This window comes from Propithecus coquereli, unplaced genomic scaffold (genome assembly GCF_000956105.1).
Source record: "Propithecus coquereli isolate 6110/MARCELLA unplaced genomic scaffold, Pcoq_1.0 Scaffold11, whole genome shotgun sequence".
NCBI lineage: Eukaryota > Metazoa > Chordata > Mammalia > Primates > Indriidae > Propithecus > Propithecus coquereli.
The window spans coordinates 9,176,299-9,193,466 of record NW_012134969.1 but is presented as its reverse complement, the minus strand read 5'-3'; the positions used below and the strand labels follow the sequence as shown (position 1 = coordinate 9,193,466).

At 42.4% G+C, this 17,168-nt stretch overlaps 1 protein-coding gene across 1 annotated transcript in view; it reads left to right on the top strand.

Moving 5' to 3' along the window:
* The window catches only part of WDFY2 (WD repeat and FYVE domain containing 2), a 187,263-nt gene that overhangs the window by 154,927 nt on the left and 15,168 nt on the right, over positions 1-17,168 (top strand). The window contains exons 6-7 of the mRNA XM_012649277.1: positions 1,939-2,051; positions 12,299-12,425. Coding sequence (XP_012504731.1) covers positions 1,939-2,051; positions 12,299-12,425 — 240 coding nt within the window. The remainder of the gene's footprint in view (positions 1-1,938; positions 2,052-12,298; positions 12,426-17,168) is intronic.

Here is a 17,168-nt window from a genome sequence, read left to right as displayed (position 1 = left end):
ATTTCTTTGCAGCTCTCTTTGTCCTTAGAATACCAAGGATGTAGATTCAAAAATGTTGTGTTTCAAAGTCACTTGAAATAATTCTAACTATGTGGTTATATCACCAATTTTATAGTTAGTTTCATTTATTTAACTTCTTTTTCAATTGGGGAGAATTTTTCTTTTAATTTTACATATTTTTTAATATGTAATATTATTACAGGATTCCAAAATGGGATCTCTAACAAGAGAGAAGTCTCACTCCATTGCTGATCCCTCACCTTGATTCTTGCCGTCCCCCATGGGCAGCCGCTTTCGTTAGATCTTAATCCTTCCACTGCTTCCTTTTCTAAATATGAGTACATCCCTCTGTGCACACGGGTGCACACACACACATTTATATGTCCCTCACTTTCTTATACAAAGGTAATATAACTTATAAATTCTCATATTCCTTGGCTTCCCCCCCCCACTTAATAATGTACCCTGAAAATTCATGTCAATGTATGGAAATCTTCTTCATTTTTTTTTCCCCCAGCTGCGTAGTATTCTGTTGTGTGGATATAGCATAGCTAATTCAATAAGTCCTCTATTGATGGATTTTTGAGTTATTGTCAAATTTTAGCTATTAAAATAATATGGAGTGAATAGCCTCAGGCTTGTGTCATTTTGTATTTTTGCTGGTGTACCTCTGGGTTAAATCTCTAGAAATAGGATTGCTAGACATTGTTAACCAGAGAAGCTCTCTGTAGACTCCATGCCTAGGGTTTTTACTGGAGGCGCTTTTACAGGCGCCTCTAGCTGGCACGTACCAAAATTCCAGACTCCCAGAAGGAAAGCAGGTATTCAGTATAAGCTGTGTTGTTTGTGTGGTTAAGGCACAGCGAGCCTCTCTTATCAGTTAATGGTGGGAACCCTCCCAAAATCCAAGTTCCCAGACACTATGCCAGCTTTGTAAGCAGCCTGTCAAAGGATAGCAGTCAGGTCTGCTATGTTAACTCTTTTTTTGCATAGCACCATTTTCATTTCAAGTTCTTGAACTATCCATTCATAGTTCCATTCAAATCTTGCCCATTTTTAAATTAAGTTTGTGATCTTTTTATTCTTGATTGCACTTTTTATATTAGGGATTTGGGCCCTTTGTGATGTAGGTGGAAATACTTTTTCAATTTGTCTTTTGGCTTTGCTTAACAGTATTTGTTGTTTGTGTTTTTGAGGCATAGCTTTTCTCACTGCAAGGTTATACAGAAACTCTCCTATCTAGAACTTACGTTTTCATTTTCCACATTTAGATTCCTAATTCATTTGGAATTTATCTTGGTATGCAATGTGAGATGCAGATCCTATTTTTTTTCCAAATGGCTATCCAGTTTTTGCCAACATCATTTTTTTAAAATCCATCTTCCATATTCATTTAAAAGCTACCTTTATCAGATAATTTCTATGTGCTTTTGAGCCTGTTTTTAGACTTTCTATTTTGTTCCATTAGTCTATTTATGCACCAATACCACACTTCTAATTAAAGAAATTTTATAGCATGTTTTAATATCTGGTAAAACTCACCTCTCCTAATGTATACCAGATTATTCTTATTATCAGAATATTTATGGTGCTTTTGCTTTATTTATTTTTCCATGTGGGCTTTAGAATGAACATACCTAGCTCTAGAAAACAACATGTGTTGATATTTTTAGTGAGATTATTTTAAATCTATAAATAAATGTAGTGAGAAGTAACATCTCTAAGTCTTACCATCCAATAATATAGCATCTTAAATCTTACTGTCCAATAATACAGTATATCCTTAATTTTGTTAAGTCCTCTTTTATGTCTTTCAACACTATCTTCAAGTTTTCCTCTGATGGGATTTGTACATTTCTTATTACACTTATGCCTCTTTTTAATTGTAAATTCTGCCCATTCAATTTTGAGAAACAATCCTTAATGCTTACATGATAGATTTGATGTTGAAACCCGGCATGTGTTTATTGGTGACCACTCAGGCCAAGTAACGATCCTCAAACTGGAGCAAGAAAACTGCACCCTGGTCACAACATTCAGAGGACACACAGGTAAGATTAAAAGCAAAATCATCATGTGTTGATACCACAGTGAGATAGCGCCTGCTGCATATCCTGATGTTCAGTTGGTTTGTTTTGAAAGTGGCAAAGTACAGTTCGTGCTTGTGCAAAGATACATATGATATGCTTCACTGATTTTGCAATGGTTTGGTAAGACACAATGTCAGAAATTCTTCTACGTAATCCAAACAAAAGAGGAACCAATCTATTTTGAAAATGTTGGTGATTTGGTTTTTTGTCATAGTGTACTAGAGAAAGCCAATGTTGGCATACATTAATGAGACATTGTTTGAGACTGTGGCAACGGTTCAGTCCTCAGAAGGCCAAAAGGACAGTTGCCTCGGTCTGTCCTGGTCCTTCTTGGAGTGACAAGATGCTATGCAAGAAGGATCCTCACTTTCAAGACAAATGAAAAGAAAAATACACTCGTCATGGGTAGCTAGGCTGTGGAAAAAGGGACAAGTTCCTCTATAACTTTCCTTCCTTTGGGGTCCTTTTCAGTTTAAAACCCAAGGTCCCCTTTATGTTACTGGCCTACTCAGGGTCATTTAAGCAAAGAAATATAAAATATTCATGCTCAGCCTTTGAAAGACTTGGATAGATGATGATGATTAATCTTCTACTAGTATTTTTAGCATGTGGTATTGACTCTAGAGAATGTTGACCCTGGAAAATGAGTCACTGCCTGTCGTCATGGTTCTTGATGGGCTTTTATGTTTTCTGCAGACTACCAATCCATGATTTAGTGTAGAACAGGGGCAATACTGAGTTTGGATATCATATAAGAAGAAAAGTAGGGGAAAGAGGATGTATAACTGGATAGTACCCAGATCATAAGGGCTTTCCTAAAGGAAAAAAATGGAATGTTGGAATCAGAAACAGATAATAAAAAGAAGATTGAATCCAAGGAAATAGATTCACAAAAGACCATCTTAATCATCTGTACCTTTAGGAGGAAGAACACATAGAGACATGCCCAGTGGATGGGACGCTGGGTCTTTCCTGTTTGAATTTCTCTTTTTAGCCACCTACACCCTGGCCAATCCCGGAACTGTCCCACCTCAGATACCTTACACTTGTGTGTTTCACTGCTGACTTCAGCCTCCTCATCTTCCAATTTCCTACACCCTTCCCCACTCCAACTGCCCTTTGCCCTTGTGAAGAATTCTGGTCCTGGATCCCCCCAGTGTCCAGCATCTCAGCCCCTCTATCACCCTCCTTCCCAGTGGTGCCCCACTTCAGCCACGGCTCCCCAGTATCCTCAGTTCTATGAGTTAGAATGGCCACCTTTTTCCTCATATACCCCTCTCCCAGTCCCCTAAGTAGCCTCTGTAGACCGTCACCACCCTCGCCAAGTCCCTTCCCCATCTCATCCCCTGCCTTCTTCAAAAGCTATCAGAGAGAAGCTTATATATTTTGTCCACTATATATCCTTCCCACCCCAGCAAACAAGCTTTTCCTCTCTCAGCTCATCTCCAGGGCAGGAGCCTGCCTACCTCTGGCCCCCAGCAAACTCTCCTCAGCGCTTCCACACCAAAATTATTCCCTTTGTCTCCCTTTTAACTAACTCACTTTTCTCAATTTATCAACATACTCAAGTTGCTTGCCTCTCTGTTAAAAAAATAAACCATCTAATCTCACTTGCAGATGAGGAAAAAAAAAAAAAACCCAAAGCCCTCTCAATCCCATGATCTGCTGTAGCAGTTTCCATCTTATTCTCTTAACAGCAATCCATTTTTTTTTAATTGTGGTAAAATATACATAACAAAATTTACCATTTTAACCATTTTTCAATGTGCTGTTCAGTGGCATTAAATATATTCACATTGTTGTGCAACCATCACAGAACATTTTTCATCTGTGAAACTGAAACTCTGTTCCCTTAGACAATAACTCCCCACTCCCACGCCCCCCATCCCTGGCAACGATCCTCCTTCTGTCTGTATGAATTTGACTACTCTAGGTGACTCACAGGAGTGGAATCATACAGTACTTGTCCTTTTGTGACTGGCTCATTCCACCCAGCATGATGTCCTTAAGCTTCACCCAGGTTGTAGCAAACAACAATGTTGCTTAAAAGAATATAATTTCCTCAGCTGCTTCAAATCCTTCACTTCCCATTTGCTTTCCAGCTCCCTGCAGTCTGCTTTGTCTTTGTTACTCCACTTACACTGCTGTCCCTGAGGTGACCAGTGGCCTGCTAGGACACGTTTTAAACCTTGTCCTCCTTAACCTTTCAGCAGCATTTGACATTGTGGCCATTCCTGCCGTAACTGCCTGCCTTTGGCTTCTGTGACACATTCTCTCCGAGTCTCCCTTCCACCCTTCTGATGGCTCTTTCTGCAGCTTCACTGTGGTCTGTGGCACACCCAGGTTCTGACCAACATCCTCTTCTCTTTACACTCTGTGCTCTCCCTTGTTGACCTCAGCCACAACTCCCAGGCACAGAAATAAAAGGCACAGTCATTGTCCTCAAATTCCTCACGACCCAGTGTAATTATAGTGCCGGGTGGCAAAGGCAGCGGGGGGGAGTGAGCACCGAACAACTCACTTGGAAGGAGGTGGGAAGTGGTCAGGGAGATGTCGCTTGCCCTGAGGTCTTTGGGGATAAGTTAGGGTTGAGTTCATGAAAAAGAAGTGAGAAGAGCAATCGAGGCAGAGAAAACCAGCATGGGTCAAGGCGTGGAGATTGGCAACAGCGTGGCACTCTGGGCAGCTGCTAGTCACTGTTTTTTGGCTGGAACACGGGGCACAAGGGAGGAAGAGGGAAGGCAGGGGTGGAGGGACAGCCAGAAAGGAAGCGAGGGTCACTTCAGATCTCAGAGGCTCATCTCTGGCTTTATCCTGACGTCAGTGAGAAGCCATTAAAAGTTTGAAAAAAAGAAGTTAACCTAATTGGATTTTAAAAGATTGTTCTGGCAGTAGAGAGTGTAATTGGAACACTAGTAGAGAACTGTCCCTTGAAATGGGACAGTGGCATTGGGAAAGCGAGGAGTGGACAGATTCAAGGTAAAATCTAGGAAGTGCACTCAGCAGGCTTGATGATGGACTGGAGGTTTCCAGATTCGCTTTTGGCACGGGTGGCTTTCAGCCTGACCTCTCGACTCCTCGGCACTCAGGCACTCACCGTAGAGTGGCTAATGGGAGTCCCCTGAGTTCTATATAATATGTTGTTGCCTCGAGGTCAGGAAAGGGGTCAGTAGCTGCTTCTAACCACTGTGCTGCCAGCCATATGTGGCTCAAAGATCTCATGTTTTGCAGGCTTGTCCTAATATAAAACATTACTTTGGCATTGTGTCTTATCTTTCTCCAAGAGTTTAAAGCATTTTCAGTTCATTTTTATCAAGAAATAGCTTTGAGGAAAACAGGACATGGCCCAGGAAGGTCACTAACAGGAAGGCAAATGTAGCGGGTCAGATATTTAACTCATTGTTGTTACTGTTCCTGAGAGTAGTATCTGTCCATCAGTAATCTGGCTATAGCACGACTCATGCATTGAAGCTAGAGCAAGGACATCTAAGAGAGTCCATGGTGATTCAGACATATTGGTGAGCTCTCCCTACGTGGTAGGCCCATTCGGGGACCTGGGTGATCTCAGGCTCAGCAGACACAGTTCTGGGAAAGGGGTTTTTTTAAGGCCCAATCAAAGACCTTAAGGTAAACCTAGATCCATTAAGGAGTGGTCTTGAGCTCTCAGCACTCTAGATCCAAACTCAGAAGCAGGTTAAGTCTTTGGTATGTGTCCAGCGCCATAGCCCATCACTCTTTCACAGTATAGGAGGTCATACGAACATGGGGGTTAAGGAGGGAATTGGCCTAATAGTCATGCCCAGAGGCCAAAATGTAACATTTTCTAATCCGTAGAGATTTAGGAAACTAGTTTTAAGTTCTTATGCTCCCTCTGCTGGTTTTCTTTCTGGAGCTAAATGCCAAGTATCATAGTTCTTTGCTATTTCTGCAGAAATTAGAATGTATTTCTATCAAAAAAGTCAGTAACTGATTTGCACAAAGGGGAAGGAAATTGTATTTTGGCCATTGGAAATTAATAGTGTCGATAAAATCTCCTTTTTTCCTTTTTTTTCCTTTTACTTCTAAGAATTTTTTTGATTAGCAGGAACATATTTGAAACAGGAGGGTTTGAATGTAAATCTGCCAAAGCATTTTAATTAATCAAAAATTAAATACAGACTTGTTCATTAGCTGTTAGGAGAATTATTGAAAGGAACAATGTAACTATAACAAAAATAAACAAACCAAGAAAGGCACAATTCAGTGCAAAGACTCAAGTTCGAATAGTCAAGAACTTTAAGTTTTGTTTATGATGAAGCTTTTCACAGTAATGCAGTTCATATAAAATACAAGTCATCATCAGCTTTCTCTATATATGCTGGTGCTAGGCTATATGTAGGTGACTAAAACAAGCCTAATCCACGTGCTTATCGAACTTCCAGTCCAGCATAGAGTACATGCTTCAGATGAGTAATTGCAGATCATTCATCCAAACATGAGTTTAGCAGGTACTATGAAGCCCTAATGCCACGCACAGAGGTTGCTTTGGAAGTAAATAGCAAGAGGGCCTCTCCTGGCCAGGCGCGGTGGCTCACGCCTGTAATCCTAGCACTCTGGGTGGCCAAGGCGGGAGGATCGCTAGAGGTCAGGAGTTCGAGACCAGCCTGAGCAAGAGTGAGACCCCTGTCTCTATTAAACATAGAAAGAAATTAGCTGGACAACTAAAAATATATAGAAAAAATTAGCCAGGCATGGTGGTGCATGCCTGTAATCCCAGCTACTCAGGAGGCTGAGGTAGAAGGATTGCTTAAGCCCAGGAGTTTGAGGTTGCTGTGAGCTAGGCTGACACCACGGCACTCTAGTCTGGGTAACAGAGTGAGACTCTGTCTCCAAAAAAAAAAAAAAGAGGGCCTCTCCTTATGCAGAGAATTAAAGGGACACTTCCCAAGAGAAAGAGGAGTTACCCAGATGGCAGGAACACTCCAGGCCCTGGAGATAGCAGCCGTGAAGTCCGGGAAGTCTCGAGTGGGAAGGTGTGAGCAACTACACAAAGACAAATGACCTCACAAGCAGTGCTGGGACTTTCAGGCATTATTCTCAGGCGGTGGGAAACCAGTGATGAAATTTAAACAGGATAATGATGTGGTTTGCATTTAACAAGTCGCTGTGGCAACAGTAGGTAGTAGATTGAGTGGGGACAAGATGGATATGGGGAGACCATTTAGGAGGCTAGGCTGGAGTCCCTAGAAAAGGTGATGCTTGTTTGAAGTGGGGGACAGCAGTGTGTGTGGAGACAAGAGGAGGGGGATTCAAGATCTGGTTGGTGCGTGGGGGTCAGCAGCATGTGGTGATTCACTGGGGCAGCAGTGACTCCCCGGCTTCTGTCTGGAGCATGTGGTGAATGGTGCTGCCATTTCCTGAAACTCGGAGCATGGTAGGTAGAGAAGGTCTGGGAGAGGGTGTCACAGTGCTTGAACTGAACACATTCAGGAGACGTCCCTGGGGTGGTGGCAAGGAGACAGCTGGATGTACACTTGTGGTTCCCTAGAAGAAGGTATATAGTCTAGGGATGGAGCGCATTTAGCCTTACAGAAACCCTCGTTGCTTCAACCTAGAGCAAAATGCAGTTACCGAAAGGTCAGATATTTCATTCAAGAGGCTCTCCTTTAGCCACATGTCACCCTGTACATCTTACCCTTAAGAGTATGTCGTGACACTCTCACTGCGTTACACTGATACCACACTCTGGTAAAGACAGACCCAGCAGTTTCCAACTCTGATTTTGTAACATTCCGTATAGTCTTTCACTTTTGCAAGGTATGTGGTAAAGGTCTCAAAAAAATTAGTTTGCTGAGCATTTGGTAACATGTATTAAATTTCTAAAAACGTGTATACTCTTTGATTCATTCAGTCCTACATTTGAGATTCTCTTCTAACTAATCAGAAATGTGGCCGAGGCTGGAGGATTACTTAAGCCCAGGAGTTCAAGACCAGCCTGGGAAACACAGCGAGACGCATCTCTACAAAACAATAATAAAAAACTTAGCCAGGCGCGGTGGCGTGTGCCTGTTGTGCCAGCTACACAGAAGGCTGAAGTGGGAGGATTGCGTGAGCCCGAGAGTTCAAGGCTACAGTGAGCTATGATCGTGCCACTGCACTACAGCCTGAGCAACAGAGCAAAACCCTGGCTCTCAAAAAAACAACAATAACAGCAACAAGAAAAATCTAACAATTGGTTAAATAAGTTAAGATACGAGTAGGTGATGGGATATTAGCCAGCCATTAACATTTACATTTATGAGGGTATATAATAGTATAGATAAATTTTATAATTATAAAAACTTTTATTTTAAAGATATTTTGGTAATTTTATTCTGATAAAAATACACATGACATAAAATTTACCGTTTCAACCATTCTGAGTGTACGGTTCAGTGACAATTGAGTACATTCGCAACCATCGCCACCATCCATTTCCAGAACTTTTTCACCATCCCAAACAGAGCTCCGTACCCATTAAAGAGTAACTAGAACCCCTTGATTTTTTTTTTAATATTTTTATTTTTTTTTTATTTTTTTTTATTTTTTTTTCTTTTATTTCAGCATATTATGGGGGTACAGATGTTTAGGTTACGTATGTTGCCCTTGGTCCCCCCCTCCAAGTCCGAGTTTCAAATATGTCCATCCTTCGGGTGGTGCGCATTGCACTCCTTAGAACCCCTTGATTTTTAAGAATTAAATCATTTTAATTTAAAATTTATCCTGTAGGGCATATTGGAGAGGTCCAAGGAAGGGAGAAGCACAAAAGGAAACATTGAAAGGGAACAGAAAGATGGCTTAACCTGAAATGAAGTAAAATGAAATGTGAAGAAGTGGTTTTTGTCATTTAAAGTATAAACACGGGGAAACTATAAACACTGGCGCGCTTGGCTGTGCTCACAGTGTGGGCTGGGGTGTGAGGTGCACGTGTCTGCCCTGCTTGCAGCGCAGGCTTGCTGAATGCGATTGGCTTTCCCTGCTGCCAAGTGTTGAGGAGAAAGGACTATAGTTCCTTAGGAAGCCCCGTCTGCGGGAGACACAGGGAAATTCCCTCAGAAGGAAGGCTGTGTCTGGGGGCGCCTCTCCCCTCTGTCTCTGCTCCTCAGTGTCCTACGCCCAGCCCTCCCGCCAGCCCCAACGGGAGGGCTCTCCTGAATGCTCTTGATTGTCGTCCTCCCATTCCTCTCTGCCATCCACTTCAGCGGGTCAGATGAGTCAGCATTTACTGAGCACCTCCTGTGTACCAGGCACTGCGTACTGTGCTCAGATACAAAGATACAGAATCCAATGTCTACTGTGGGGACAGACTTATAATCCAACAAAGTTCAATCTGGTGAGGTCAATGTAACAATAGAGACATGCGCAGAGACTGGAAGCCCACTGCCTTAAGGCCGACTAAGCAAAGGACACCTTCGTGGAGGTTGTATAGATGAGGCCTCCTGTACTATGATCATAACTGATGTTTATTGAGTACTTTCCATGTGCTAGGCACTATTCTGTATGCTTATATATATTAACCCATTTAGTCTCAACAAAACTGTGGGTTAGGGTCTATTATTCTATTTTACAGATGAGACTTCTGAGACACAAAGACATTAAATAACTTGCCCAGGGTCATATACCTAAAAAGGTAGAGCTGGGCTTTAAGCCTAGATTCTGGTTCAGAGACTGTGCACTTGTAATCCATATCTGAACTTTCACTTCCTTCACCGTAAACCTCATCCCATAGTCACCAACAAAGAAGGCCAGAGGGCCTGCTCCTCGTGGTGCAGTGTTTGTAGATGTGTAGGTGTATATTGATGGGGGAATCTAAAGGTATCTGTAACCTGGTACATTTGTAATCCCTACTGCAGTATCTCCATATTGATTCTAACAGAATGAACAGCCCAGCCCCTCCAATTAAGTGTTTTTAATTGAGTCAATTAAGCCTTTCTAATCACTCTTTTTATCACTGCCCACCATTATTTAAATCTGACATGATGCTTTAAAGAACCTGAGCTACCCATTTTTTTTTTTTGAGACAGAGTCTCACTGTGTTGCCCTGGCTAGAGTGCCATGGCGTCATCCTAGCTCACAGCAACCTCAAACTCCTGGCTCAAGCGATCCTCCTGCCTCAGCCTCCCGAGTAGCTGGGACTACAGGCATGCGCCACCATGCCCGTCTAATTTTTTTTTTTCTATATATTTTTAGTTGTCCAATTAATTTCTTTCTATTTTTAGTAGAGATGCTCAGGCTGGTCTGGAACTCCTGAGCTCAAACAATCCGCCCGCCTCGGCCTCCCAGAGAGCTAGGATTACAGGCGTGAGCCACCGCGCCCGGCCTGAGCTACCCATTTTACATGTAGGGGAATTCATACATTTGTCCCCTGTCCCCCTAATCACAGTGGCTTAACCAGTTATGCAAGAATATCTCAGAGACTCTCCTTGAGCAGAGCATGCCCTGATCTAAAAGGTGCAATCAGTAGATAGTGACATCACAGTGACATCACTGGTCAGCCAGGAAAAGAGATACACATGCCTGTCTCATCTGCTAAGAACAAGGCCAAGGGCATTCATTCGTCTTCCTACTCCTTCATTCGATCATTTGCCCATGCCTATTGGGTAGGTGCTTTCTGTGTGTAAGCCAGGCAGAATTCTAGGTCCTGGGGGTACTGTAGTGGACAAGCCACAGCCTAGCCCTCCTAGAGCTTATATTCTTGGGGCCATAGACAGTCAACCAAGTAAAACAAAACAGAATAAGCAGGGGAGTGATGAGCCTGGTCAAGGAAAGTGTCTCTAAGAAGGTGGCATTTAAGCAAGGATTTGCAAGAAGTGGAGATAAAAGGATTTTTATGTTTCCATTCACCTGCCCCTTCATTCATTCAACAGGCAATACTAGAGCCTGTCCACACCCTGCACTGTGTTTGGCTGCTGCTATGGGGCGGATGGTGGTGGCAGGGGCTACAGGCTGGAGCTGCGGGGGGTAGTAAACCGCATAGGCACTGGGGGAAGCGATGTTTATTCTCGCATGCACGGAGTGTGTACCAGCAGGGTCGCGTGCAGGTATAGGAAGAAGCTAGTGAGCACAATCCAGAATAGTGGAGTTCTGATTTGGGGGTTTTTCTTACCTTTTTTGATCTTTAAAAAAAAAGAAAAAAAATCTTCTTACCAAGCAGAGTCCTATGGAAAAGAACGTAAAGAAATCTTCTGAGACAATTATATGAGAGAAACTTCCCTAAAAGCTTTTAAAGTATAGCACCTCATTGTAACAAATTGATCATCTAAATAAGAAAAATGTCAGATTCTAACAAATGAGAAACTATTTTATGTTCTTTTCAGACTATAATATTTTTTCAATAATGTAAAAAAAATGAGTATTTCTGACATTCTTAAGAATTTGTAGGCTTTGTGCTCATCTTATATGGAAAAAAATTGTTACTGTTTTCAGTACATCTCCAAGGGGTCTTACCGTGGAGGAAAATCTGTCATCATGTTTTGTAGCCACATCACTAGAGTAATCTAATGACCAACATCTGTACTATGCAGTACAGCTCACAGAGGGGTCCTCTGTAACTGATCCAGTTCTCACCACCACCCTGTGGAGCAGGTAATGGCTATGTGGGTATTATTATTAGTAGTGATGGTCATGGTGGTTGTGGGATTACCACAGTTCCCATTCTACAGTTGAAGAAACTGACACTTAAGAATGTAAGTGATTTTCCTGAATCTGTAAATTAAAATTCCCAAAGAGAAAAAATAATTTTAAATTCTGATATTGTAGCTTAATTATATCTGATATTCAAGAGTAAAAAATCTAATGGAGCACTTGTCAGCTGTTATTGTCAGGGTGGGAGGTGGGTAGCAGTTAAGAAAATATGGTTAATGTGTCCAAACAGTACAGTATTTTCCATTCTTCTTAGAATGCTGTCTATTTTTTGAAGGTCAATTAATTGTCTTTTTCATTTCCCTTTGGTCTTTACAATAATTGATTTTATGGTACATTAAATTTTGGGGAAAAAATGCTTAAAAAGGGTGGGATTTTTATTCTTGGAGCCAATTTTTTCCCTCTTGGGATTTATTTGTTTGTGCTTTTAACAAAAATTTATCGTATGCCAGGAACTGCACGAGATCCTGGCTCCTTTGCGTTCACATTTCATTGGCGAGTAACATTTTTACCCTGTGACTGATGTCCGGCTGTGTCTGTCCTCTCAGGTGGGGTGACCGCTCTCTGCTGGGACCCAGTGCAACGGGTGTTGTTCTCAGGCAGTTCAGATCACTCCGTCATCATGTGGGACATCGGAGGGAGAAAAGGAACAGCCATCGAGCTCCAAGGACACAAGTAAGGCTGCTTTCATAGAAAACTCTGAGAAAAGACTCTCGGCCAACAGCCAGAACAAAGGAGCGTGGCCCGGTCTCGGTGGCAGGATTTTAGCATGGGAAGGAACATGGCAGGAACACAAAGATCAGCCACTTTGATTTATATCTGTACGAAAGTGGGTTTATATATTTATACCTCGTTTTATTCCATAGAGGATTCGAGAGTGCTTACAAAAATCATAAACTAAAACAATGGCAGCAAATAAATAAAAGATAAAAATTAGAACCAGGGAAAATACAAGAGTAAAAATTTGAGAGTAACAAAAAAAGAGCTTAAAAATACAAGCCATGAAGGACTACCAAATTTCTATGATTGAGTTCAAATGTGACTTCAAGCTTCCTGGCAGCCTGAGGAAAAGGGGAGAGGTAATATCCTTACACAGTACATTTTGTACTCCAGCAAATATTTATCGAGTACTTGCCTTGATTCCTATCAGGCTTGTCTTCCTTAAGGGATGGGTTTTAGGGGGCTGACAGGAAGAGCAGAGAAAGCCTTGTATTTCCTTGGAGCAGTTCTCAGACTTTGCTGGGCATATGGGATTGCTGAGGAATTTGTGAAGAGATTGCTGGGTCCTGTCTTGTGAGATTCTGGTTGCTGGTCAGGGGCTGTGGGACTCTGGATTGTGACAAGAAGGCCCCCCAGGCTGGTGACCCTCAGATCACACTCCAAGTCACCCTACTGTGTGCTGCTGCCGTCCCCGGGGACAAAGCTCAAGCTTTTTGCAAAAAAGAATGTTATTTATAATAGATCTGCTTTACAACTCTAGAGCTAATCTGAATTGTTTTTTACATGTAAAGTTTTCAAAATGATATTAAGGGTGATCCCAGACATCATAAACAAATGTCTGCAACGCTCCCGTGAACTAACTGGTTTTAAGCAACATTAGCTTTTCCTGTAAATCTGCCTGGAAACATTAGTTTCAAAATATTCTCCATTGAGTTTGAGATTGTTGGATATGAACTAATTAAATTTTAGAAGGCCCGTGCACAAATAATTATTTTAGTTTTAGAGTTTCATGTCAGAGAAGTAGCTGTTAAACCCTTCTTTCTCACATAGAGAACAGAACGGTTGTCTAGGGCCACTCCTGGCTTGGGGAGACACTCAGACCTTGTCAGCAGCTTGCTAGAAGAATCATTCCCTTACGTTTATCCCCTGACAAGGGGACTCGGATCCGGGTCCTGTAGAGGGAGTTCACATCATCCATGTAAGTGAAGAAACAAAGAAGCCAAAACATAGTTCTGTTTAATAACAATTATTATCTCATCTGCAAGTGATTCCTGCCAACTCAGACTCTCTCAGAGAAATAAAATGCAGGTTTTGAATGAAGATCATAATATTTGCTGGACTCATTCAGTTTAGTTCCCAACTAGTTTTATTTTTAGACAGTGGTTAATAAAGACTGCAAGCAATCTTGCACAATTTCATCCACAAGATGATAAACTACACCAGCGCTCAACACTGGCATCACCGTGTGCAGAGGGCCCTTGACCCGCATGTAAAATGTGGTTCTGGGAAACATATACCTACAGTTTTTTAAGAAAGGAAAAGCTACAAAGTGTAGCTACAGTCTTTCAGTCCTAGAAAAATAAAACCTTAACCAATAGGTCTTCCAGTTTTAAGTACAGACTTGTCCTTGTAGAAAATGGAGCAGACCCTGTTGCAGTCCATGCTGATGGGGTCACGCCCTTGGAACTTGCACAGGGAGGCAGCCGCTGACATCGCGAGTCACCAGGCGGAACTGGCTCTCCATGGGAAGAGGGCAGAGGCCTTTACCTGGTGCTTCCTTCAACCCGAGCTCAGTAATACGTAACGCGAGCTCTGTGAGGGGCCCTGTCACCATGTCTTACCCTGAGAGGGGTTGCCTGGTATCCCAGAGCTAGGAGAAGCAAACTTCCTCAGCATCGGTGCGTGGTGTCCTCTGTTAGAGTGGGTCTGTGTGCCGGCGGGGGGATAGAGAAGCGTCTGGAGCTGCTGGAAGATGCAGCATGAGTTTCACAAAGAAGGTGCAGAAAGAAGGGGCAACAGGCACCTGGCAGGAAAGGAGAAGTCATGGGGCCACTTTCGCAGTGACCATTCTTCACCCTGGAAACCGGCCACTGGATTGGCTTGGTGATTCTTGTCTTTGAATAGCACCTAATATTTTGTCAAAGAGCTTTTAAAACAGACTCAGTTTAATCTTACCATTACCCTATTAAAGAGAGAGGTCAGATATTTTTTGCATGAGAATTTTGAGGTACTATCCTCAAAGACCCCACCTGGTAACTTAGGTCTCCAAACCTTAGCTGAGTCTAGCAGAGAGCTCCTCAGAACCTTCTGTACAGGCAGGGCTCTCTGCAAGGCACTGGGGATACAAACATGAAGATCAAATGACACCTGGTCCCTATCATGCCCAGCGATGTTTTCTGTTTCTTTTCTGCTTAGGGCCCGTGCGCTCCTGCAGTTCCTGGTTTTCCTCCTTCCACCAGGGTGCCTAGTAGTAGTCAGAGTTCCAGATCAGGGGCAGAACTGGTGAGCTGGGGAACTGGGCAGAGCAGACTGGCCTCCGCAGGGCGAGGAGACAGCCTTTCCTTGGCATGGAAGTGTCCAGCCATCGTGTTTGGGGGACACGATGGTGTCCTCTGTTGTTCCATGTCTTTTGTTCCAGGTTCTGCAGCTTCTCACCATCCTTCAGCAACAGAAAATACGACATTTTATGACTCGTTTGATTTGGTGAGAAAAAAATGCCATCAAAACAGAGAAAGCTTTAGCACCAAAGAAATTGATTGATGTCAGTGAATGTTTTCAAGTCCAAGGGAAAAACAGCTAAGAAAGTACACTTCTATACAATGCTATCTGCATTTGAAGCATTTCGTTTTTATTCCTTGTAGCAAGTGGAATGTGATTGTGTGCTGTGCTAGCTCCGTGGGAAGAAAGGAAAAGAAAAGGTTCCGGTTTCAGATACTGGTTATGTTTTCCAGTATCGCTTACTAGCTGATGGTTATTACAGAAACATAAACCTGGACATTTATTGTCCCGTGCCCACCTGGTCATATCTAATAATGGTACTTGGCCTTTTTAAATCCTTTTTTATTCTTACACAATACCTATCGTTTCATGACCAACTTTATGACAATAATTTTTCTTTCTAATAGTATTTTCTTAGCGTCCTAACTTGATTTAAAGCACTGGTAAAGATCTGTGCTGTCCCTTGTGTTGGGACCCTCCACCAAGATTGGATTCAGCAGGTGTGTGAGGCTTGGTCAACAGCCACGACCTTTGGCTTTCCTGGCCTGTGTGTCTGCTTTCCCAGCTCTTGATTTCTTTCTTAGTACTCTTAACCATGTGCAAGACTTTTGTTATAAGCATCCTCAAAGCGTCTGGATAAAGAAATGGGTTATTTGTAAGTAAATAGACATTGAGAGAATTTGTATTTTTCCCCTTGTATCAAGTAAATTGTATTTCAAGTTATGAAAGGAGTAGAATTCTAGCACTCAGCTTCTGGGTTTGGAGGAGGGAGCAAGGATCAATATAAATGAAGACTTTCCTGCCTGCAAATCTGTAAGATTTAGGAGTGTTTCCTACTGTAGTACTAGGGAACTGTCTTTTTTATTTCTAACTATTTAGCTAAATACATAATAGATCAAAGTATTAGATGTTAGAGTTTTCATGGTGTGTAGACTCTTGTCAAAGACAAGGGGCTGTATAGTGTGGTCACTAGTGGGCAGGCCTGGGGCAGGCCGGACCGTATGGGGCCAGCCCTCTGAGGCAAGGCACTGCCTCTCTCTGATCTTCAGTTTTCTCATCTCTAAAATAAAGGTAATATTGGAAAGAAAAATCCTCATGAGTTTTTTAAAAGTATAAATGATGCAATGCATGTCAAATAATCAGTCCAGGAGTAAAGGCCTAGTAAATGGCAGTTGTTAAAATTATTCTTATAAATAAGAATTATAATCAAAAACCACCCTTTTGGATATGACTACTGTTTCTGTTTGTCACATTTCCTATGGAAATAGTGCCATATATGCCTAATTCCTTTATTCATATTTGTTCAACAAATGTTTACTATTCTCCAGCTACATACCAGACTTTGTATTAGGCTCGTAGGACACAGTGTGAGTAAGAAGACAGCCCTGCCCTCGTGCAGCTGTGCTAGAAGCAAGAAATGGGTGAAGGCGACAGTTTGCCAGTCTTACTGGAAAGGGGATGCCTCCGCGGGGGAAGTCACTCTTGGCTTGGATGTAGGAGATGAAGACATTCTCATAGTTCTCAGAATCAGGTTACCCAAAACAGAGAACAGCATGAACAAAAATACAGTGGTTCAGAAAATGCAAGTGGACAGAGGGTAGGGCCTAATCAGAACTTCCTCCCTAGCCAGGAAACAGCAGAATGTCACTGGTACTCAAACCAGTGCCCCCAGAGAGGATCCCCTGAGTTCAACTTCAGTCTGGCCAGGGCCCAAGGATCCCTGGGGAGGCAGATCCCTCTTAGGGTCCCTTTGGCATTGGATGACCCTAGGCTTTGTCACCAGGAGGCCTCATTTGTGTGGATTGCTCACGGGCCTTCTCTTGGTCTTTGGATGTTTGGAGGACTTATGAATATGGGAGAGTGAGATCTCTGATAGCAGATGCATGACTAACGTAGATGTTCATTAAATAACCTAGACTTTTCCTCAAAGAAATGAAAGATGGTATATATTTCAGTCCCCCGTACTTTTAGGGGATGGAA